The sequence below is a fragment of the Alosa sapidissima genome, chromosome 24, assembly GCF_018492685.1.
Source record: "Alosa sapidissima isolate fAloSap1 chromosome 24, fAloSap1.pri, whole genome shotgun sequence".
NCBI lineage: Eukaryota > Metazoa > Chordata > Actinopteri > Clupeiformes > Clupeidae > Alosa > Alosa sapidissima.
The window spans coordinates 5,934,222-5,959,111 of record NC_055980.1 but is presented as its reverse complement, the minus strand read 5'-3'; the positions used below and the strand labels follow the sequence as shown (position 1 = coordinate 5,959,111).

At 45.3% G+C, this 24,890-nt stretch overlaps 1 protein-coding gene across 3 annotated transcripts in view; it reads left to right on the top strand.

The window, feature by feature from the left end:
• Positions 1 to 24,890, top strand: part of wdr90 (WD repeat domain 90) — a 41,218-nt gene that overhangs the window by 612 nt on the left and 15,716 nt on the right. For all 3 annotated transcript variants that reach the window (XM_042082522.1, XM_042082520.1, XM_042082521.1), the window contains exons 2-26: positions 387 to 478; positions 831 to 1,007; positions 1,251 to 1,389; positions 1,890 to 2,060; positions 2,232 to 2,358; positions 13,119 to 13,186; positions 13,347 to 13,453; positions 14,067 to 14,264; positions 14,506 to 14,580; positions 14,861 to 14,929; positions 17,984 to 18,094; positions 18,347 to 18,492; positions 18,649 to 18,706; positions 18,867 to 18,985; positions 19,358 to 19,516; positions 19,703 to 19,833; positions 21,181 to 21,297; positions 21,868 to 22,103; positions 22,609 to 22,745; positions 23,031 to 23,161; positions 23,496 to 23,626; positions 23,876 to 24,037; positions 24,199 to 24,327; positions 24,582 to 24,709; positions 24,788 to 24,822. In XM_042082522.1, the coding sequence (XP_041938456.1) occupies positions 387 to 478; positions 831 to 1,007; positions 1,251 to 1,389; positions 1,890 to 2,060; positions 2,232 to 2,358; positions 13,119 to 13,186; positions 13,347 to 13,453; positions 14,067 to 14,264; positions 14,506 to 14,580; positions 14,861 to 14,929; positions 17,984 to 18,094; positions 18,347 to 18,492; positions 18,649 to 18,706; positions 18,867 to 18,985; positions 19,358 to 19,516; positions 19,703 to 19,833; positions 21,181 to 21,297; positions 21,868 to 22,103; positions 22,609 to 22,745; positions 23,031 to 23,161; positions 23,496 to 23,626; positions 23,876 to 24,037; positions 24,199 to 24,327; positions 24,582 to 24,709; positions 24,788 to 24,822 (3,153 nt within the window). The remainder of the gene's footprint in view (positions 1 to 386; positions 479 to 830; positions 1,008 to 1,250; positions 1,390 to 1,889; positions 2,061 to 2,231; positions 2,359 to 13,118; positions 13,187 to 13,346; positions 13,454 to 14,066; positions 14,265 to 14,505; positions 14,581 to 14,860; positions 14,930 to 17,983; positions 18,095 to 18,346; positions 18,493 to 18,648; positions 18,707 to 18,866; positions 18,986 to 19,357; positions 19,517 to 19,702; positions 19,834 to 21,180; positions 21,298 to 21,867; positions 22,104 to 22,608; positions 22,746 to 23,030; positions 23,162 to 23,495; positions 23,627 to 23,875; positions 24,038 to 24,198; positions 24,328 to 24,581; positions 24,710 to 24,787; positions 24,823 to 24,890) is intronic.

Genomic DNA, 24,890 nt, shown 5'->3' with positions numbered 1-24,890 from the left:
AGGCTGAGAATACATTATCCAACAGGGATGATTACACGCCCGTGCAGTATCACTAAATGTCAAATAAACAGCAGGACCAGATTGGCGTTAGCTGCTACTGCGCTCTTTTATGTGTTCTATTGTATTCATATTTCATTATCATATGATCATCACTAATGACTAACAGTAGCATGACTGCCAGCAATGCTGGTCTCTGAGCTTTGAGTGATGTTAAATCTCTACCTGCTACCTTATTTTCCACAATTTTAACCTATACCATTAAAGTGGAAGTACATGTGTTTATTATGTTATGTTTAAAGCACGGGTTTGGTGAAACCCTTGTGATTACAATCAGATGTAATCTCTTGTGTTGTGATCTGCCCCTGGTGTTGCCATGACACCCACAGCCTGGCAACATCCTTATGTCAACATCTTCAAACATGTGCACGTGGAGGAGTGGAAGAGATCCAGCCGAGAGGGAGACGTCACCTCTTACATGGTACCTCACTAAACCTTCCCAACATTCACCACTATGTCTATTTGTTTACATGGTAATGTTGGAGCCACACCGTTTCATCTTTGCTGTACAGGTGTATATAGCTGAGATGACACTAGTTGACTTTGTCTCTCATTTTGACCACTAACCTTCATTTAAACATTACTGTTACTGTTCATAAATCATGATATCCAACAGCTGTCATTCACACGCACAATGCATTTGGTTTGTAGCATGCCAAATCCGGAATATTCTACATATAATTTTAGACCAACATCAAGAATGTTGTCTGCATCACCTCTCGTGCTGGAGGACCCAGTTCTGACCCCGCTGTTGTGTGCCTTTTCCTCCGCAGGACAAAACCCTCAAGTGCTCCGTGTTCCGGATCCGTGGCTCTGTTCCGGCCAGCAACTACATCCTGCTGCCCAAGAGCAGCAGCCAGTCGCTGGGCCTGACTGGACGCTACTTCTATCTGCTCTTCCGGCCCTCTCCAGGGAAACACTTTGTGGTGCACCTGGACGTGGTCGCAGAGGTCATTTTTTTATGATAAACCCGTTGAGATGAAGCATGCCATTTTGAAGGGGGTCCATAGCACAATAACACTTTAATTGGTTGATTGATGTGCTCTGGGAGCATGTTGGCCCTCTGATTGACTTTATCAGATCAGGAAGCAAATGGCTTGTGAGTGCATACATGCATGTGCTGCTAACTTGTATGTACTGTATTCAATTGTGTGTGTGTGTGTGTGTGTGTGTGTGTGTGTGTGTGTGAGTAGGAGGGTCAGGTGATCCGGGTGTCCTTCTCCAACATGTTCAAGGAGTTCAAATCCAGCTCCACCTGCCTGCAGCTCCCTTTCATCTGCGGCTCAGCACAGGGCTCTGTGTACGAGAGCACGGCACGCACGGCCAAACAGGGTAAACAACACACAGAGATGTTTACACACACACAGCAGACCTGCCAACCTGTACGCATTTTGCGTAACAACCACGCATTTTCATATCAAAGTACGGCAATACGATTTCGATTTTTTTCGATTTGGTTGTGTCCTGCTGGCCTCAGACAACTTCCTGGTCTATACGTTAGACTGTTTTCATAGAGAAGCATGAATACAGGGGTTACATTCTGAATAGTGTGCATGTGTGTGTGTGTGTTTGCAGTTGCTTTGTGAATTTGTGTCTGTTCGATCTTGTTTTTTGTGTGTGTGTTGTCAGCATGACTGAGAAATGCTCAACAATATAATGCTCCCGATGTGCAAATTGGCGACTCAGCTTGTGTGAAATATGTGTGTGTGTATAGGTAAACTGAAAGGCAGAAGGCACAACTGTGTGTTTCATGTCTCTACTGATGTGTGTGTATGTGCTTTTGTATGCGTGTGTGTGTGTGTGTGTGTGTGTGTGTGTGCGTGTGCGTGCAGGTCTGGTGGGACCTGCTCCGGCGTGTGTGCGCTGGGTGTGTTTGGTGATGGACCTGCGTTACCTGGTCTCTGTCTACCTGAACCGCCGCTACAGCCACCTCAAGGCCCTGAAGCTGTGTGCCAACATGAGCGTTAAAAACACCATGACCAGCGACCTGCTGCTGGACCCAGGTGAGTCTCACACACACACACACACACACACACACACACACACAGTCCTTTCTCTCTTTCTCTCCCTCTATCTCTCACACCATGCTGTTCCTCTCATCCGTCTCACCTCTCATCTCTCATCCCTTTCTCCTTCCTTCTCCTCTCCCTCTCTCTTCCTCCCCCTCTCTACAGGTGTGTGCTACTCGGTGGTGAAGCGTGGTGGTGTGGTGATGGAGGAGGGCAGTGCCCCGATGCCCAGGGAGATGAGCTTCCCCGTCCCCAAGGGCTGCACCTGGCACGACCTCTATGACTACATCAGGTCTGTCTGTGTGTCATATCTTTTTTAGATTAATCGTAGTGCTGGGCGGTATACCGGTTCACAGCGTATACCGGTGTATATTTTCGTTATGATATGAATTTTTAATATACCGCCATACCGGTGTATTTGATTACACAACGTTTGGAACGCTGCGCTGCGCGACAGTGTTTCAGACGGGACTTTTTTTCACACGCACGCATGGTGCCACTGCGAGGCATAGTGAGGGTAAACACAAAACACCTTAAGTTGTTCCCCTGAGGTATTTCTCCTTAGGGAAGGGGTTTATTTAAGGGTGTTGCACAGAATACATTAAATTGTTTCTTTAGTTAAGGAAAAACGTTAAGGGATACTGCATTGAAAGGGATTTACCGTCACGAAAATTCTATTGAGATTGTTCAACAGCTGTAACCTTTATATGGCTCTGGCTGTAACTAGCTGGCTAGTAGGTGATGTCGTTAGTTAGCAACCCACCGAACACAGTGAAGTTTAATGATCTTATCATTCATCTCACCTTAAGAATATTCGCTGAAATGATCCAGGTAGCAAGTAAAGCATGTTATAGACATGCACTGAGCAATACTAGCTGGCTAGTTAATGTTTTGCCTAGCGAACCAAACCGAAGCTCATGGCAGGCTAACAAGACATCCACATCCACATGAAGTTAACGTTAGCCTACCACTAACGTCATGTAAACCACACAATAACAATAAGGCATGTTTCTGATAGAGTAAGTATATTAGCAGAGAGGTTTTATTTAGTAAATATATAAAAATAATTATACTTTTAAAAGTATAATTATTGCAAGTTGCACTACTTTTTGTATTGGTTTTATAGGCTACAAGATGTTTGTGAAATTTGCACAGTAAAAGTTCTGTATTTTGACTGCAATTGTCTTTGCATTCTGATTAGATTCTTCTTTAGAATCATGAGTGGCTCTTTGTAAACAGCATCATTTTCCGGGGCCATGCAAAACTGCATTACCACTAGTGTGGAGTTAGTACAGTTGAGACAGTAAAATAGACCATCCTTAGTCAATGTACTGCAGCAATTCCTCTCTCAACCTGTAGAAAATGCTGTGAACATCTGATTATGCATGGAAAAAAATACTGTCATACCGTGAAACCGTAAGAATTTTAAAAAATACCGTGATATACATTTTTGGTCATACCGCCCAGCACTAATTAATCGCTCAAGACTTTTATCCAAAGCAATATGTAACTAAACTATGTTACTTATGTCCTGTAGTTACGTTTACATTAATGCTATTTGTATGTATGGTGTTTGTGAGAAAGTGAACCTTACTTCTCACTGTTACGTATTCCCCCATATGAATTGCGTTACCCGCAAGAGCGGGAGAGTCTTTGGACATTTGCACACGCACGCACATACACCTGCACTCTCCCTTATAAACATTATGCATTGCTTAGACTAATGATGTTATTTTGTGAAGGTGTATGGACGGCTTATGAACACAGGGGGTTGTGTTTAAAGGGAAGGCCGACGCGGGGATATTAAAGTATTCACGTTCATTTTGTTTGTAACGTGGTTAGTCCGCGATTTCATTCACAACACTCAAAACTCATTTGTCACTGCTTTATACTATACAACTTTATACTTTACCACCTCCATGACATGTAGCACTGGTAGTTTATTTACAGGACGATTTATACAGACAGTACCTTCAGGAAGTTTACCGTTCGCCGCCATCTTGAATTTAGTCACGATAAGTTGAGCAACGAGTACGAATGAGCAGGTATGATAAGGGATCAGATTCCAAAAATAATTCCGTGGAAATGCATGGATTCCAGTTGCTGCTACTGACTTTAGACTAGGTTTTTTCTGGTCTGTGGCGGGATTGTTTTCTGAAACTGCAAAATAGCACCAGGGAACGTTTGCACCGGTATACGCCTCCTCTTTTCGCTGAACCGCCCCCGGGAGCGCAAGTTCATTCCCTAACCGATGTGCGTCTGTGGAGGGAAAATTCCGCTGCATTCCGCTCGAATGCAAAATAGGAATGATACAAGTGCCAGTGTACAAAGTCAATTGTGCTGGAGTGCAAGATAGGGCCCTTTGTCTCTTTGCTGCCACTTCAAATTTGTCTCCAGGTACATTTTGTAGAGTCATTTGGTTATGTAGCTTTTTGGAAGACCTTTCTTCAGAGCATCGGCCTCGGCTACCATCTGCATATGAGTTTGTATCTGCATTTGTCCTGTTGTTGTAGATGAAACATATGAAATTTGGTTTCTTCACCTCTTGTTCAGAGACTCTCTTCTTTTTGTCTTGTTTGTCATCTTTATATACTTCTTCAGGTGTATCCACACCCGTGACAGCCTTTCACACAACACTCTTTTTGCTTCCTCTCTAAATGTGTTCTGGTCAACCTGCATGTTGAATGAGCATGAACACTTTGTGCGGTCGTGCTCACGAGTCTGTCTTTCACATAAGTAAATTCTTCTTAAGTATAAGTAAGTATAAGTATATATACTCTTTTGATCCCGTGAGGGAAATTTGGTCTCTGCATTTATCCCAATCCGTGAATTAGTAAAACACACTCAGCAAACAGTGAACACACAGTGAGGTGAAGCACACACTAATCCCGGCGCAGTGAGCTGCCTGCAACAACAGCGGCGCTCGGGGAGCAGTGAGGGGTTAGGTGCCGTGCTCAAGGGCACTTCAGCCGTGCCTACTGGTCGGGGTTCAAACCGGCAACCCTCCGGTCACAAGTCCAGAGTGCTAACCAGTGTGCCACGGCTGCCCCAAGGCTCATCACCAGAATGCACTTGCACCTTGACCCACAGAGATGCTTTGTCTTCAATTTTGCTCAAACCAGACGCAGCAATACTTTGCTTCTTATCTCTCTCACCTATGACTTTTGAACAAAGCAAGCACCTGCTGTCTTCTGTGGAATGAGAGACTAAAAATGGCTGGACTGCCATTTCCAATCAACAATTATCTACAAAAAAGTATTAAAATCCTAATTAATCTATTGTTAATGTTGAAAATATGACCAAAAACCTTTCATTTGTCATAAGATTTCTTTGACATGTAAACCATTGCCTCCTACTATGCAAACGTTACGTTAGCTGGACATACCAGTCTTGATTTGATAGCTAGCAAATTATGCTTGTAACAATCAACCTTTTGCCTTTGGCTGTGTTAACTAAAACGCACAAGGGGCTCTTTTGAAAGATTAAGCAGTTAACAATAAACACGGTCAGTTTGTTATGAGATGCCTGAAACAATGTACAAATCAGAGTGCATCCGACACGTAATCAAAACTATAGCATAGACCACGGTATCTTCAGTTTACCAGCAGTAAAGGAAAACACGCACCAAACCATAAACCAGAAGCGCGCACAGTATAGCGCGTTATATTTTCATACATTAAATGACCCACACCACCCCAAATGAATTAAATGTCCTTTGTTTTAGTCCCGAAAATAAACATAGAAGTCCAAACTAAGCGAAAGATATCCTGTCCTTTGCCAGGACGCCCGCAAGAGTCTGTATAATCCCAACAAGGAAACGAGAAGGCCGCTGCCTGCGAATTGTCCCGCGACGTGCAAACAAAAAGGGTAATCCACAAAAAAAGGAAAAAATGCGATGATCGGATTGCAGTTATCCCACGCAAAATAGAAAAAGGAGAAAACAATCGGTCTCACCAACTCCGGTGCATAAATCCAGTCAGCCGACTGCAAAGGCTTCCTTGACGCGTCCTCTTCTTGGTAACGCGCTGGTCTCCCACACCGTACAAGCGGAGTTTCATTTATATAAAGTCCGTTTCCTCCGTAGGGATACTTTCTCTCTATTTACCCCTTACGAGAAACAGTCTTCAACACTTTCAGCTGCAGCACTGAGTACTGGCGCCACACATTCAAAAATCTCCCACACGCTTGCTACTTTCTTCAGACCGCCCCCATCATTTAGCGCGCTCCCCTATATAAGTTTGGGTGCGCGGTGATAGGCGTATCGGCCGACAGTGTCCCCATACCAATCACCCATATCCATACCATCATACACAGTGGAAATAAAGCATGATAAATACATATAACTAAGTACATATTCATATCCCACTGATATTATATGAGACCTACCGACATATATGTAATAAATAATACTTAATTTTAAGTAATGGCACCTAAACTAATGTGGCAGTGTCACAGTCCCCCCCCCCCCCCCAGCCAGAGGTACCGGAGGCTGAACCCCAAAGTAGGGCTTCACGTTGACCACATTGACGGTGTCAATCTTTCTATTTTGGTCACTCCACTGTATTTGGTAGTTGACCGGGCCTACTTTTCTCACCACAGTAGCTGGACCCGACCATTTAGGCGCAAGCTTGGATGAGAAATTCTCGGATGCTTTTGAGAGTGGGTGAGTGCGGACCCAGACCAAGTCTCCCGGCAGGAGTTGTGCACCCCTCCTGCGGGCATTATAATACTTGGCTTGTCTGGCCTGACATCCCCCAACTCTCTTCTTGACTTCCTCAAACATTGATTTTTGTCTCTCCAGGATCGTGTATGGAGGTTGATGAGGAGAGGGTGATGTCCCAATCAATCTCTCTAGTGGCCCTTTCAGAGATCTTCCAAGTGCCAGCTCTGCAGGTGTTCGGCCCGTGGTCTCGTGATAGGCGGCATTAATGGCAAAACGGAACTCCCAACCCATTGATCCCAATTCTTGTGTTGGTTCCCTACATAGGAGGCGATCATCGTTTTGATGGTCCGGTTGGAACGTTCGGTGAGGTTGGCTTGGGGGTGATAGCTGGTGGTAAACTTCTGTGTTACTCCCCAGGTCTTACAGAGGTTAGCCATCTCATGACCAGTGAACTGAGACCCCCGGTCTGAGACTAACTCACGCGGAACACCAAAACGAGTGAAGATCTCTTCTTTTAGGATGGTCACAATGCGGTGGGCTTTGCTGTCTTTTAAGGGGAACATCTCCACCCACTTCGTAAAATAATCCACGATCACAAGAAGAAAGGTATTACCCTTTTTGCTCCGGGGAAATGGCCCCATGAGATCCATTCCCAGCTTTTCCCAGGCATCTTCGACTGGGGTTGGCTGCATGAACCCTGCAGGCTGACGGTTTTCAGGCTTGTAAGCCTGACATATGTTGCAGCCCTTGACGTGGTTCCATACATCCTTTCGGACAGATGGCCACCAGGCCACCTCAAGGACCTTCAAGAGGGTTTTTAATCTGCCCAAATGGCCACTCAGAGGATGGTCATGAAAGTAATCAAGGAAACCAGGCACAAGGCTCCTGGGTACCACCAGTTGGAACTTGTCTCCCCCCTCTCTCACAGGTGAGCGACGGTACAGGAGCCCTTGCAACATTGTAAACCCTACTCTATCCAGCCTACTGTTGGTAGCAGCCTCTTTGGCCAGGTCACTGACTTCTGTATCCTGTTCCTGACCCTCCCTTATTGCCGACAACGAAGTGGGCAGGTCTGGGGAACTGTTCACAGCAACATATGCGGCTGCTGCAGTGGGAGGAGTTACTGCTCTAGACAGAGCATCTGGGACAATGTTATGCAGACCCTTTCTATACTGGACCTTAAACTGGAACTGTTGCAGCCGTAGGATCCAGCGCGTTAGCCGAGAGGAAGTCTTCGGACAATTAAAGGCCCAGGTCAAGGCAGCATGGTCTGTATACACGATGAACTCCGTACCTTCAAGGAAGTGCCTCCATTTTTCAATGGCCCACACCACCGCAAGACACTCTTTTTCGGATGTAGAGTAGTTGCACTCCGCTCCACGCAACCCCCTGGAAGCATATGCTATCACCTTCTCCCCATCATCAGTCGTCTGGACCAGCACCGCTCCCAGACCCACATCGCTGGCATCCGTATGAACCTCAAATGACAATGTGTGATCAGGCTGTATCAGGATAGGAGCATTCACCAGTGCCCGTTTCAGCTGGTCAAAGCTCCGCTGACAGTCCTCTGACCAGATCCACACCACATCTTTCCTCTTCAGGCGGTTTAGTGGGGCTGCCAGGTCTGCAAAGTGATCTATGAATTTGTGGTACCACCCCACTAGGCCCAGAAAACACTGCAAAGACTTGATGTTGGTAGGAGTCGGATAGGAAGTCACCGCCAGGGTCTTCTCTGGATCAACCTGAACGCCCTTCTCTGATACCACATGGCCCAAGAATTTCAGCTCCCGTCGGAAAAAAAACACTTTTTTAGGTTGAGGGTCAATTTGGCTTCATGGAGCTTTTTCATGACGGCGTTCAAATCCTTGAGATGTTGTTTGGGGGTGGCTGAGAATACGATTACATCGTCAATATAAACACAGCATATTTTCCCCCTCAGCTCCCCCAGGGCCTTCTCCATCAGCCTTTGGAATGTGGCTCCAGCATTCTTTAGTCCGAAAGGCATACACTTGAATTGGTAGAGGCCCATTGGAATTATGACGGCCGTCTTGGCTTTACTTTCTTCAGCCATTGCAACCTGCCAATAGCCTGATTTCAAATCTAAAGTGCTGAAGAAAGCTGCCCCATGCATGGACTCAAGCAGGTCATGTATGAGAGGCATGGGGTAGGCGTCTGGATGAGTCTTGGCATTAAGATGTCGAAAATCAACACAAAACCTTATGGACCCATCAGGCTTGGTGACTAAAACCACTGGAGCGCCCCAGGCAGACTGTGAAGTCTCAATAATCCCATCCTTGAGCATCTGTTCTACCTGGTCTGCAATAATCTGATGCTTATAAGGAGATACCCGATAGGCTTTGCAGCGGACAGGAACCTCATCCACTGTAAAGATCTTGTGTTCTTCCACTGTGGTCTTCCCCAATATCCCTGAACACACCTCAGGCCAAGCCTGCAGCAGTTGTTGGATCTCTGGAGGTTGATCAGGAAAGGACAGAGCTGCCACTCCAGGTGAAGAAAATGGAACTAAAGCGCTCCCTGAAGGAACAGCTACATAAAGACTGGCATTAGACTCAGCATCAGTGACGTGACGCCCCATATTCTCCTGAAGTGGTCCCAGGAATGGATGAAATGTGTAGCCCCTGGGCCCCTTCACCCCATAAGTTTGGTCCCCCATATTGATGATGGTAGAGGTCTTGCTTAAGAAATCCAAACCAAGAATGATGGGAAATGCCAGATTGTCATCAGCCAGGATGTACGTCTCCAGTGCCCACATCATTTCATGCCAGCAGTAGAGAAGATGTGCTTTTCCTATGGCACCGTACGTCTTCCCATTAGCCAGGGCAAAGCTTTGGTCCCCACTGGACTTCAGTTGTTCACCCTCACGAGCCATATCCATCCACATACTCTGACACATAAGAGAAAAGGTGCATCCCGTGTCCAATACAGCATGGCAATTCTTTCCCCTCACTGCAATAGGAACATGCAGAAGAGCCAACGGAGATTTTTTCCCATACTGAACTACTGCCACCAGATCGGCAGGTTTTTTGGAGCTACTCTTCTCATTGGTCTTCTTTAAGGACTTTTCCCTAGCCTTCTGTTGGTCCACTTTGCCCCAGTACTCTTTTGCAGAGGTGCAGTCTTTTTCCACCAACGTGCCCACTTGTACGAGCTGGTCAACAGTGGTGATGGTGCCTCTAAGACAGCCCGCGATTCGGGGATTACAGTTGTTCAAAATTTTTCTCACCAACTCTGCTTCAGTGATTTCAGGCTTCCACCGGAGACAAAGGGCACGATAATCATATGCAAAATCCCTCAAACACTGCTCAGGCAGCTGCACCATGTCCCGCAGCTTTTCCTCTACCTCCGAGAGGTAATCAGGAGGCAGGAAAGCGGTCTGGAAAGCCTCCTTGAACTCTGGCCAGTTGCGAACATGCTTTTTCGCCACAGACCACCAGCTATGGGCTGACCCTTTAAGAACACCAGAAAGTGCGCCTAAAAGCTCTGCAATGGTTAACGGCCGAACAGCAAGATATGTTTCACATTGCTCCACAAAGTTAAGAACGTCAGCCACTTCTCTGGACCCACTAAAAGAGGGGAAATCCATATGAACAGCAGGCTTAGAGTAAACCACAGGCACAGTGGCTGTGGCCTGACTATCAAGGCCAGTCAAAGGAGTTGGGAGGCTTGTGCTGGTGATGAAGGGATGTGTTGGCTGCTGAGAACCAGACCTAATGAAAGGTGTCTTGATCTGGGTCACAGCGGTGGTAGGAGCTGGTTGCCTTTGCATGAGCTGTTCAGTAAGAGGAACAGAGGGCTGAGCAACATTGGCTGAAGCAGACAGCATATTAGGAGAGGTAATAGAAGTAAAAGGAAAGGGGGTTTCTTCATGGGAACCTGCACTAAGAGGAAAATAACTTTGAGAGACGGCACCAGTGGATGCTTGAGGCCTCGGCAAACCATGAGAAGCTTGAGCTGCAGTGCAGCGACTATAGGGAGGATGGCTAGTAGTTCCAGTGGTTTGTACAGGCTTGAAGACAGACATAAGGCTGGCGCGCTTCAGCCGTTGAATTTCTGCCTTCCACTTTTCATCCCGCCGATGTAAACATTCCACCAACGTTTCTTCGAACTGCTTGAGTGTAGATATCATACTTTGTTCAAGGGCCTCAACACTTCTGTCAACATAGCCCCTAATGCTATCTTCTCTGTTGAAAGCACTAGAGACAGACTCTCTGAAATCAGTTTCAAGATTATCTAACCTCTCCATGACTGACCCTAAGTCAGTGGTAATGGACATGAGCGCAGGTAATGTGAGGTAGGATGTATTATCCTCATCTCTAAGGCTTTGTTCATTCTCCTCCGTTTGGGATATGTAAAGAGAACTAATAAGTGATGTAACTTCACCCACAGGATTTCTCCTCGTGACCCATGCATCTCCTTTTGGTTTATTGTGCTGCTCAGGTACAGATGTAGGAGTAGAGGCCCTAGTACTAGGCTTATTCCCCACTACCTCTTCCTCTTGGGAATCATCAAGATCTACAAGTGGTGTCATCCTCATTTCTTCCATGTCCATTTAGTTTTATAGTCAGTATTCTCAAAATGTTTTTAAATTCAATGAAAAACAATGCTAGGGGAATATGATAGCTGGCTATACACAGTAATGATCTTAATTCAGAAGAAGTACAAAAGCTGACAATGTTAACTGCAATCTTATTAACAGCAATGCAAAATCGTAAATTATATTTCATTCCCCGTACGGGCCACCATCTGTAACAATCAACCTTTTGCCTTTGGCTGTGTTAACTAAAACGCACAAGGGGCTCTTTTGAAAGATTAAGCAGTTAACAATAAACACGGTCAGTTTGTTATGAGATGCCTGAAACAATGTACAAATCAGAGTGCATCCGACACGTAATCAAAACTATAGCATAGACCACGGTATCTTCAGTTTACCAGCAGTAAAGGAAAATACGCACCAAACCATAAACCAGAAGCGCGCACAGTATAGCGCGTTATATTTTCATACATTAAATGACCCACACCACCCCAAATGAATTAAATGTCCTTTGTTTTAGTCCCGAAAATAAACCTAGAAGTCCAAACTAAGCGAAAGATATCCTGTCCTTTGCCAGGACGCCCGCAAGAGTCTGTATAATCCCAACAAGGAAACGAGAAGGCCGCTGCCTGCGAATTGTCCCACGACGTGCAAACAAAAAGGGTAATCCACAAAAAAAGGAAAAAATGCGATGATCGGATTGCAGTTATCCCACGCAAAATAGAAAAAGGAGAAAACAATCGGTCTCACCAACTCCGGTGCATAAATCCAGTCAGCCGACTGCAAAGGCTTCCTTGACGCGTCCTCTTCTTGGTAACGCGCTGGTCTCCCACACCGTACAAGCGGAGTTTCATTTATATAAAGTCCGTTTCCTCCGTAGGGATACTTTCTCTCTATTTACCCCTTACGAGAAACAGTCTTCAACACTTTCAGCTGCAGCACTGAGTACTGGCGCCACACATTCAAAAATCTCCCACACGCTTGCTACTTTCTTCAGACCGCCCCCATCATTTAGCGCGCTCCCCTATATAAGTTTGGGTGCGCGGTGATAGGCGTATCGGCCGACAGTGTCCCCATACCAATCACCCATATCCATACCATCATACACAGTGGAAATAAAGCATGATAAATACATATAACTAAGTACATATTCATATCCCACTGATATTATATGAGACCTACCGACATATATGTAATAAATAATACTTAATTTTAAGTAATGGCACCTAAACTAATGTGGCAGTGTCACATGCTGATGGCAATACTGGTTGAAAGGTACATTTTGTGTAGAAATGAATGTTGATTACCAGTTCACATTGAATAGTAAAATGTTTTCTTTTTCATTTTACTATTACTGTATACTATTAAGCCATATTATGTGTCCATAGCTATAACAGAGAATATGCTGTGGCTCTACAGAAATCGTCCACAATTATCTAGATTACTGGCACTCTGGGCTAAAGTTTCCGAAAACAGCGTGACATTGAAAGTGTTAACCAGGCTACCACTTTTCAGCAAGATATTTTCAATGAGCTTTAATGGTACCAAGAAACTTGGCCATGCCTGTATGTGTATGAGAGTAAATGTGTGTGTGTGTAAAAATGTGCGGATTGTTACAAATTTGTTCAGGTGTGTGTGTGTCTGTGTGTCTGTCTGTTTGCTTTCTGTGGCTCAAATGTGTCTCTTTGTTGTTGTCCTCATTTCCAATCTGTTTTTCTTCTGGATCGCTTTATGCTGGGCATGCTCAGCCAAGTGTGTGCCTGAAACGGAAAGCAATGCAGTCTATATTTGATGTGTGTATGTGTGTGTGTGTGTGTGTGTGTGTGTGTGTGTACAGGTTCCCCTCTGACGGGATGAAGATGCCATTTGATTCCATTCAGAAAGGAGAAACTAACCAAGCAGAGAGTGAGATACATTTTTCTCCTACTTAGCTTTGCACTATTACACACACACACACACACATTCCACCAGTGATTGTTTTGTCCAAAAATCTCTTCACACACACACACTTGCACTCAAAAACACTTATATACACACGTTTGTGTGTGTGTTTGTGTGCTTGCAGCTGACGTCCGTGGTAGCCCAGATAGGCAGGAGAGTTTGTGTGTGAACCTCAGCAAACCTGTTCGCGACAGAGTCTCTCTCATCCAGCAGATTACCACTCCCAGACCTGTAAGAACTCTGTCCGTGTGTGTGTGCGTGCGTGCGTGTGTGTGTGTGTGTGTTCTTTCCTGGTGGTGATTGTATGTGTGTGTGTACATGTTGTCTTCTTTTAAAAGAAACGTTGTATGATTTCCTCTTTAATCTGTGTATATATGTATGAAAAACAAAACAAAGCAATGTTGTTGCATCTCCCTTATTTGGAACTCCTTACTTGGACACAGAGACGTAATCTAAATCATGCCGGTGTCTCTCTCCGTTGCTCTCTGGAGACGGCGAGGGTCTCCGTCTCAGTCTAAGTGAGTGACACAGGCTTAGTGGGGAACAGATGGAGGTGTGATGAGACTAACTCAGCAGCATGAAACCCTGCAGGAGAGCCGCACCACAGTCTGGCTGCCCACTCACAAACTTTCTTTGATTATGTGTGTGTGTGTGTGTGTGCCCTCCTGGTTGTGTGTGCGTGTGTGTGTTCCCTCCTGTGTGCGTGTGTGTGTGTGCCCTCCTCGCGTGTGTGTGTGTGTGTGTGTGTGTGTGTGTGTGTGTGTGTGTGTGTGTGTGTGTGTGTGTGTGTGTGTGTGTGTGTGTGTGTGCGTGTGCGTGTGTGCGCGCGTGCCTGTCTCCCCAGCGGCTCAAGCAGAAGAAGGTGACCCTGTTGACCCCATCTCTGCCTGAGGTGGCGCCACTGAGCACCATTGGTGCGGGGGGAGACGGGGGGGGTGTGGACGACGGAGGGGTGCACGTGTTCGCCCCGCCCACGGACCAAGACCAAGACGTCATCACTGTTCGCTCTCCAGTCTCGCAATCCCACTCGCCACTGCTGGAGGTGTGTGTGTGTGTGTGTTATAAATTAGTTCCTCTCTGTGTCATGTGTCATGTTTGGAGAATTTCTGTCGGGACTGGGCTGGCCCTTTGGAATACAAAGCATTTTCCCAGTGGGCTGATACACCTTAGGGCCGATAAATTGTAATTTAGTCATTTTTGTTACAAAAATGACCAAAGCCCAAAGCAAGGACAGTCAACGGTCCATTTGTTTATTTTCTATACTGACACTGGGCATGTTTTAGGTGTTGTCTGCTGAAGTATCCCGTCCCATCTCTTTGCCTGCCTCCAAAGCCAGTAAACAAGCCAGTAAACAACGGGTGAGGCGTTTGGAAACAGCACACACATACATACACACACACACACACACACACACACCCACACACACACACACACACACACACACACACACACACACACACAAACATAAACACAAACACAAACACAAACACAGGTGTGTGTGGTTTCTGTGTCTAATGAAATAAAATAAAAATAATCCCAGTCACACTTCACTAAATCAAACACTTTTGTTCTCTAAATATTAATTGTCCCCTCTGTGTGTGTGTTTGTGTTTGTGTTTGTGTTTGTGTTGATGCTTAGAAGCTGCACCCTGACCCAATACTACGTCTGAATAAGATCATCGGCTTTGGAGGCAAAACCATGAAGAATGTGAGTACATACATACACGTACTCCATCCATCCATATACAGTCTCATCCACCGTCAGACACTATCACTTCCACCCTAATTATGTAGACATAAATACACTTCCACCCTAATCATGCAGACATAAACACACTTCCACCCTAATCATGAAGACATAAATGCACTTCCACACACGAGCCTCCTGACATCCATCTCTCAGTCCTATATTCCAATATTGTCATGACCGCGCTGCCTGCCCTCTCTGGTGCATGCTAACCATGCTCTGCCACTTCATTTCACTGATCATGTGCACGTGTGCGCCTATGTGTATGTGTGTGTGTGTGTGTGTGTACATGTGTATGCGTGCCTCTGTGTGTGTGTGTGTACATGTGTATATGTGCTTATGCATGTGCGTGTGTGTGTGTGTATATACAGCGGGGAAAATAAATATTGAACTCGTCGACATATTTTTCAGTAAGTATACTTCCAGTGAGGCTATTTGCATGACATTTTCGCCATACATTAGTATTAACTTAGGTAATCCACACATAAAAAAATCCAAACATGAATGTCCATAAGTAGAGTTATGAATAAAAAAGAGGAATTCTCTGAAACCAATTGAGAGTTTCCTTTGCTGAATGCTTTTGATCATTGTCCTGCTGGAAGGTCTAGCCATGTCTTATCCTCAACGTCCTGGTAGATTCTCCCAGAAAAAATGGCTCCATTCATCATTCCTTCAACTGTATGAAGTCTGCCAGTAGCATGAGATGAAAAACAGCCCCACACCGTGATGCCTCCACCTCCAGTATCCACATAGTGGATGATTAATCAAACAAGATGTGCTTGCAATGACTGAGGCAGGGACAGAGCCTGTGATTCTCTGTGCATAAGGTAAAGTAAGGTAAGGTGCTCTGTGTGAATGAGTGTCATGGTGATGGTGCAAATGAGTAAGTCAAACAGTGCAACAGTGCAAGAATAAAGTCTATATATATATATATATATATATATATATATATATAAAACTATATTAAGGAAGGTATAAGTGTGGTCACAGTTCGGCTGTGGCATGGAGGGAGGGGTTGTGCATATGTGCTAATATAGCACACAAACAGTGAGGCCGAAGACAGTGGTAAAAAGTGGCTAGTGGACAGACAGTTCAAGACATGGAGGTGGTGAAGAGGCAGACAGACTATGCGGAGAAGTCTATTTCTCCTCTTCCCTTAAGTGAATCATTGAACAGTTCAATGGCCCTGGGGACAAATGACTTCCTCAGTCTGTCGTGCAAGGCAGTGAGCAAAGTCTCCAGCTGATCAGGCTCTTCTGCTTAACAATTGTGTTGTGGAGTGGATGACACTCATTGTCCAAGATGTTGATCAGTTTGTTCAGGGTCCTTTTGTCAGATATTGAAGTGATGCACTCCATTTCTCCTCCAAATATGGTGTGTAGTATGACATCCAAAAAGTTCAATTTTGCTCTCACCTGGCCAGACTACATTCTCTTAGTATTTTATAGGCTTGTCCAAATGTTGTGTAGCAAACTTTCAACGCACTTCACCATGATTTTCTTCAGTAATAGAGTCATGCAAAGTGAGCGTGCATAGAGGCTATGGCGGTGGAGTCCATTACCTATGATTTTCTCTGTAACAATTGAACCTGCTGCCTCTAAGTCTTTCTGGAGCTTTCTCCTTGGCTCTTGGGCTACTCTTCTGACTATCTTTCTGACTTTGTGGTCAGAAATATTGTGAGGAGATCCTGTGCATGGCCAATTGATGATGCAGTGATGTTCCTTCAATTTGCAGATAATGGCTCCAATACTGCTTACTGGATGATTCTGTTTTGAAATGCATCTATAACCAGATCCATTGATATGTTTTGCAACAATAATGTTGCAATGGTCTTGGAAGAGCTCTTTGCTTTCACCCATCATGAAATGTTTCTTGTGAGACACCTTGGTAACGAAAAACCTTTTTATAGCCCATCAATATGTACTAACCCAGCTTATATTCATTTGCACAGATAGGAGGGATAATTGCTCTCTAACTACGTATAGATTCCAGCTCGATCCTTGCCATTCCTTTTTCCCCATTGCTTTTTCCCTGTGCCATTCCACATTTTTACTCATAACTCTACTTATGGACATTAATGTTTGGATTTTTTAGTATGTGTGGATTACCTAAGTTAATACTAATGTCTGGAGAAAATTTAATGCGAATAGCCTCACTGGAAGTATACTTAGTGAAAAAAAATTGGACGTGTTCAATACTTTTTTTCCCCGCTGTATGTGGAGGGAGTGTGTGTGTGTGTGTGTGTGTGTGTGTGTGTTTGTGTTTGTTGCATTACTTTGGAAGTAGATGAGCTTGTGCGTATGTCTTGTTTATTTGTGGGTCTGTGTGTGTGTGTCTGACTATGTGTATGTGTTGGGAGTAGGATTGTTCATGTGTGTGTGTGTGTGTGTGTGTGTGTGTGTGTGTGCTGAATGTCTGTCTTCTGGGCCGTGATGAGAGCTGGCTGCGGGCACGTTGCCATGGTGACACCCCAACGGCCCCCTGATTATCTCTGAGTGCAGTTGTCGGGACCCCTTGCAGTGCTCCTGCTTGCCAATGCACACAGAAAGTCCCCATTCACCTCAAACTGTGTGTGTGTGATTGAGTGTGTGTGAAGTGTTGTAAGTGATCTTATTTGCATCACTGCCCAGTGGTTAATAAAATCTGCACGTTCCTAATGTGTTGATGACCGACACAGCTTACAGTAAGTTTGCAAAAATAATTAGTGTACAGTAGTAGAACAGTAAGACACAAATGACCAGTATGGGTTCTTTGTCTCTTTAATGTTCTTTTCATTGCTCCTTCTATGGTTCCTCTCCTCCATCTGTTTTGTTTATTTCCTCTGATTTGCTATGTTATCTTGTTACATTTGATAATTCTCTCTCTCTCTCTCTCTCTCTCTCTCTCTCTCTCTCTCTCTCTCTCTCTCTCTCTCTCTCTCTCTGTGCTCTACTCCATGGTAGCCTTGTCTGTCCCGTGCACAGCACACGCTCCTCATTCACATGTATCTCCTGCTGCTGCTGCTGTCCTGTGCAGGTGCTGTGGAATAAGCTGGGCGATGAGGTCATCTATCCCTGCCACGCTGTCATTATCAGCATGAAGATTTGCTCTGGAAAGCAGCGCTTTTTCATCGGTCACACAGATAAGGTGTGTGCGTGTGCGTGTGTGTGTGTGTGTCATGCGTACATAGGGAAACAAACATCACATTTACCCAATAACCAGGCTTGTACACTTCTAGAACCATAAGAAGTATAGTGTCTGTGTGTGCGGGGGAGAGTGAGAAAATGTTATCACTAATGAGAAATCAAATGCATAACACGGCTGCTTCGTGTGTGCGTGTGCTTGTGTGTGTACGTGCGTGTGTGTGTGTGTGTGTGCGTGTGTGTGTGTGTGTTTCAGGTCTCTGCTCTGGCGCTGAATGGCAGCTGCTCTCTCCTGGCCTCGGTGCAGGCAGACACACACACACTGCTGCGCCTGTGGAGCTATGAGACGGGCCATTGTCTGGCCCTGGTCAATACACACGCACACTCTCTGGGCATCCTCAGGTAACACTAGCACACAAACACACACACACACAACATCATCAGATAACACACACACACACAAACACACACACACACATTTGGGCACACACATACAAACACAGATAGTCTTTCTAAAAAATAGACCCCCTCACCACATCCTTTTATTCCTCGTCCCAGCTTCTCCTACAGTGGAAGGGTCTTGTGTGGAGTGGGAAAGGATGGACACAACAAAACTGTAAGCGTGCGTGTGTTTGTGTGTGTGTGCGTGCAGTTTAACTGTTTATGTACATATGAGACTGCCATTGTGTGTGTGTGTGTGTGATGCATGGAGTATCATGTTTTGCATGTTGTGTCGCATTTGTGTGTGTGTGTGTGTGTGTGTGTGTGTGTTTTAGATGCTTGTTGTATGGAACACAGAGAGTGTGACCAAGAAGGGAGTGGTGTGTGTCTTGGGTAAAGCACACACAGACGTGGACATCAGAGCTCTTCAGATAACCTGCTGTGATGAAACCCGGTATGCACACGCAAACACACGTTAGATGTCCAGTTTTGGTTCCAGGGCTCAAAAACTCGGGGCTATCAAGTTTTTTCTCCTGTCAGGCTACCAAACTTCAACAACAACAACACTCTGCCTGACACACACACACACACACACACACACACACGACTACACTCCATATGTCCAGTTTTAAAACACATAGTATTGATTGTAGAGAGGGAGCGAGTCATTTGGTTATGGTTGTTGACTATCGTTGTGTTTGCATTTTTGTCTCACTTGCTGTGTACATGCCTACCTGTGCCTGTCTATTTGTCTGTCTTTCATTGCTCACCTGTGTGTGTGTGTGTGTGTGTGTGTGTGTGTGTGTGTGTGTGTGTGTGTGTGTAGGATGGTGTCGTGTGGGTTCGGAAACGTGCGCCTGTGGCGGTTGAGGGGCGGCACTCTCCGCTCCTGTCCACTGAACTTGGATCAGTTCCACAGCCTGGAGTTCACAGACCTCGATCTGCTGCACTCACACACTGCAGACGCAGCTGAGGAACACACACTGTGAGTGTCTCATAAACACACACACACACACACACACACACATACCACCAAGTTGCTGACATGTATGAAGAACACACTAAGAGTATTAAGAACCACTACTTTAGAGGAACGGACAACAGATTTAGGGGAGTAATAAAATGCTTTTGATTGGTTTTCTTTGTTTATATCCTTCGCTCTGATTGGTAGGTTTGTGAGCAGTAAGAGTGGTCACGTCCTAGAGGTGGACTATGCTGCCGTGGCGATTAAGAATGTTAGGAGACTCCTCCCCACTCAGCCAAGCCACACCCAGCGCAGAGAGAAACAGACTTTCAACATGGGTAAGTCTCTCTCTCTCTCTCTCTCTCTCTCTCTCTCTCTCTCTCTCTCTCTCTCTCTCTCTCTCTCTCTCTCTCTCTCTCTCTCACTCACACACACTCACACACACACACACACACACACACACACACACACACACACACACACACACACACACACACACACACACACACACACACACACATCCACACATCCACACATCCACATGCACCCACAAACACACACTCACTCAAAAGCATAGACATACTGCCCAGTATAACATATACACACTATATATAATATTATACTATACTATATATATTATTATGCAGTTATGTGTTGTGTCTGAAAATAGCAGTGAAGCAGATGCCATCTCTGTGTTCAGGATGTTCTGCATCCTCAAAAACAGCAACCTCAAGCACATATAAAAACACTCATGTCTTTAAAAAGGAAAAACCTCTACAGTCACACACACACACTCCCTCAAACACACACAGTGCCACAACACCAAGGCATTAGAGACTCAGAAGCTCATTGAGATTCTCTCCAAAACTGAAAGGTAATCAACCAACAAATGTAATCTTCAATTACCCATTCTTACCATCCATGCTCCATCATTCAAAGTATTCAAACGTTGGCACATTCAGGAATGTTCCGATCTGTGAGTCACTTCCTGCCCCTTGTCTATCTGTTGAAACCCAGTGAGGTGGGGCATTGTTCCGTGCCATCACTCTAGGTGCCATTTAACATGCATTCAGGATAAGAGCACACAGCAATGGAAGCTCGGCTATTAGACACCGCTAAAGCACCCCAAATCTCCATGAATATATATATATATATATATCTCTCCATTAATACCTAAGTGTTTCTGAGGGTTGAAATTGGAATGGAAAGTATTCTGCTTTGCCTTTAGAGCAGTGTTTCTCAAACTTTTCCAAACCAAGGACCACTTAACCAATAAAAAAAACCCTCACGGACCACCTAGCTAAAAAAAACAAACAGTTGATCTACTTCAACAGTAGCCTATATTACATAATAGGCCTACTCACTGAACCACCTTGCCTATTGTCTTTGCACCTTGCTTATTGACATAGCTTACATAACCAGTGTTGCAGAACTGTTTGGATTTGCATTCAAGTTCGTTCAATATTGCAAACAACTCATCTATATTATATTTTACCACGTCTGCTTGCAGACCTCTTGGGATAGCTTGCGGACCACACTTTGAGAAACACTGCTTTAGAGTCAGTGTGTGTCGGTCTGTGCCCTCATTTTGGTCTGTATAGTCGCATACCTCTTAAACGAGCGAATGTCTGTGTCTATGTTTATTTGCGGTATTGAGAATGTGTGTGTGTGTTTGTGTGTGTTAGGTCCAGGTATTGCAGTGAACAGCATCAGTGTGTGTGAGGCATTCTGTGCCACTGCATCTGAGGATGGCTACCTGAGACTCTGGCCTCTTGACTTCAGCGCAGTCTTCCTGGAGGCAGGTGAGCTGTCACCTAAAAACACACACACACACACATACACATTCAGCATGTACAGTATGTAAACACCATATGCATACCCACACATATCTACTACTAATTATAATTACCTATATAAATATATAATATAATAATAATAAATACCTACACATTTGTATACACTCATTAAACTGAAATATACAGTTTGCTTCTGTTCAGATTATTTATTTGAATGGGTGGCTAGTGGGTGGCATTCTTTCTTCGGGCCAAAATTCGATCCCGGTGCCCCAGTGCAGTGATGGGGAAACTGTGTGCTGTGTGAGATGCCGTCCTAATTGGGTGGGTGGCTAGTAGGTGGCACTCTTCCTTCCGGCCAAAAATCTCAAATTGATCCTAATACCCCAGTGCAGTGATGGATGCACCCACCCCGACATGGAAATGCTTTTGAAAACAAGCTGTCTTGTTTGGAGAAGAAGGCATGGCAATCTAAGGTGTGTGTGTGTGTGTGGTGTGTGGGTGTGGTGTCTGTGTGTGTCTGTGTGTGTGTGTGTGTGTGTGTGTGTGTGTGTGTGTGTGTGCGTGCGCACGTAACAGAGCACGAGGGGCCGGTGTGTCACGTGTGCATTTCGGACGATTGCCAGAAGGTGCTGGCGTCCACCAGCATAGGCAGCTTTGGCTACCTGGACGTGGGTAGCCGTGGTTACAGCACGCTGATGCGCTCGCACACGCAGACGGTGCTCGGCTTCAGCATCGACGGCCTCCGCCGCCACATCACCACCGCCTCCAGCGACGGCACTGTGCGTGTCTGGGACCTGGACTCCATGCAGCAGGTTAGCCACGAACACACACACACACACACACACATACAAGCACACATATATAGTACACACACACACACACGTAACAACAAGCACACATACAGTACATACACAAATGTACACATACTGTATATACACAAACTAGCACACACACATGCTGTACACATACACACAGGAACATACAATGCATGTATACACACTTATGGACAGACAGATGAATCCACCTAAAGTCACACTTCCTCTTTTTCTGTGTCTCTGTCTATCTTGCTCGCTCGCTCTCTCTCTCTCTCTCTCCCTCTCTCTCTCTCTCTCTCTCTCTCTCTCTCTGTCTCTCTCTGTATCTCTCTCTCTCTCTCTCTCTCTCTCTCTCTCTCTCGCTCTCTCTCTCTCTCTATCTCCCTCTCTCTGTCTCTCTCTCTGTCTCTCTCTCTCTCTCTCTCTCTCTCTCTCTATGTATCTCTCTCTCTCTCTCTCTCTCTCTCTCTCTCTCTCTCTCTCTCTCTCTGTCTCTCTGTAGTTGTATGACTTTCTGTCTGAGGACACTCCGTCCTCGGTGGCGTTCCACCCCAGCCTCCCCGTCTTCTGCTGCGGCTCCAGCGCCGGGCGCGTCCGCGTCTTTGACATCACCACCGCCAGCATGCTGGCCCAGCACCGGTCAGTGTGTGTGTGTGTCGGGGGGGTTGGGGTGTGGGTGGGTGTCTGTGTGTCTGTCTGTCTCTGTCGTTGAGCGTGTCATGAACCTATTTTTTGTTATATTAGTCATGAACCTATTTTTTGTTGATTAAGTGAATAATACAAGTATATCTATGCTTTGACAAAATGATTACACTCTTGACAACATAATTATGTGTAAAACTAAGTGTGAAGTGCTTTCATTCTTTCGTGTGTGTGTGTGCCTGTGTGTGTGTGTGTGTGCATGCATGTGTGTGTGTGTGACAGGAAACACACTGAGGCAGTGGTGGGCTGTGTTTTCTCTCCTGACGGAGAGTGCTTGTTCAGTGGTGGCGCTGATGGATCCTTGGCCCTTTATAATTCAGCACACCAGGAGCTTCCGGCCATCCGGGTGCTGGGTGAGTGAGTGGGTGGGAATGCTGGGAGAAGGCATGGGAAAGCACTGAGCAATATGGGAATGTGTGGGAATTAATTGGCATTTAGACAATTGACTGTGGAAGTGGAACACAATATTGGTAGAATAAATAGACACATCTGGTTTCTACATGAATTTATGTAAAATTGGGGAAAATATAAAAATAAAAAATATAACTGGGGACATTTTTTTGATTATTTATGTTTCATGAAATGGAATGTTTGGGTTGCTTGTGGAATTATTGGTTGGGGAAGTATTTTTAACCTATGTTGCATTTGTATGTATACATTTAAATCTGTATGTTGGTTTGTGGCTAGGTAATGTGTTGGCATGTGGCTCAGAACGTGCCCCTGATGCATTGGTTGTCAGCGGCGACAGCTCCAGGCTGGCATTCATTGGCCCCACGGAGCACACAGTAACCATCATGGATGCCCGCTCACTTGATGAGGTGTGTCTATACGAGTGTTTTATTTAAATACAATGCCCATTCCCATTTGTGTTTCTGTGTGTGTGTGTGGACATTTGTGTTTCCGTGTGTGTGTGTGTGTGTGGACATTTGTGTTTCCGTGTATGTGTGTGTGTGTGTGTGGATGTTTGTTTCTATTGTATGTTCTATTGGATTGTATGTCTCTTATATGTTTGTTTCTCATGTGTGTGGACATTTGTGTTTCCGTGTGTGTGTGTGTGTGTGTGTCAGATCCTGCGTGTGGATGTCAGCATCCTGGACTTAGACAGCCCCAGACTGGACTGTGCTCTTAAAGTCTGCTTTTCTCCTCCCACACCGGGACACCTGCTCATCTCCACCTCCGCAAACAAGATCCTTTACCTACACTCACACACCGGCAAGCTGCTAAAAGAGGTGTGTGTGTGTGAGAGAGAGAGAGAGAGTTTATTTAGTTTATGGCAGGCCAACCATGCTGTACATAGCAAATAGCATTTCATAAATAGCATTTTTTTTTTAAAGCCTCCTCTTGTTCACCAGATTTGTGTGTGTGTGTGTGTGTGTGTTGTCCTCTTAAGGTGTGTGATGTTCAAAAGAAGTGCTGCTGGTCACTAGCTGTCAGTGAGGATAGCCGTTTCCTCTTGACCGCTGGGTGTAACACACTAAAGGTCTGGGACTACAACATGAGCCTGGACGTCAACTCTCAGGTACACCTCACACAACACACACACACACACACACAGTCTGGACATCTCTCAGATGACATGTCAGCATAACACATCCACGTCAGTTGTCCTCGACGCACGCGCAACTTACACACAATTTATCCACGCACACACACACAACACACATACATACACAGACCCAGACACTGAATGATATGAGTGGGTGTGAATGTTTCTTCGTGTGTGTGTGTGTGTGTGTGTGTGTGTGTGTGTGTGTGTGTGTGTGTGTGTGGCAGGTGTTTATTGGCCACTCTGAGCCCATCAAACAGGTGAGCTTCACACCTGATCAGATGGGTGTGGTCTCTGTGGGCGACGCACTCTTCTTCTGGGACTTCCTGGCCCACCCTCAAGAAGCGATGCTACGGTAACACACGCACACTCAACTCATATGGAGACTACAATCCCCCCTTGAGAAGATGCCTAATATGTCTGTTACCCATAGGTCCCCAGCCATCTTGGTGTCTCCTCCTAAACCAGGTATACTTAGAATACTTGTCAGCCTTAACAGTTAATATATAACATTAGAATTCCTCTAATGAAGGTTT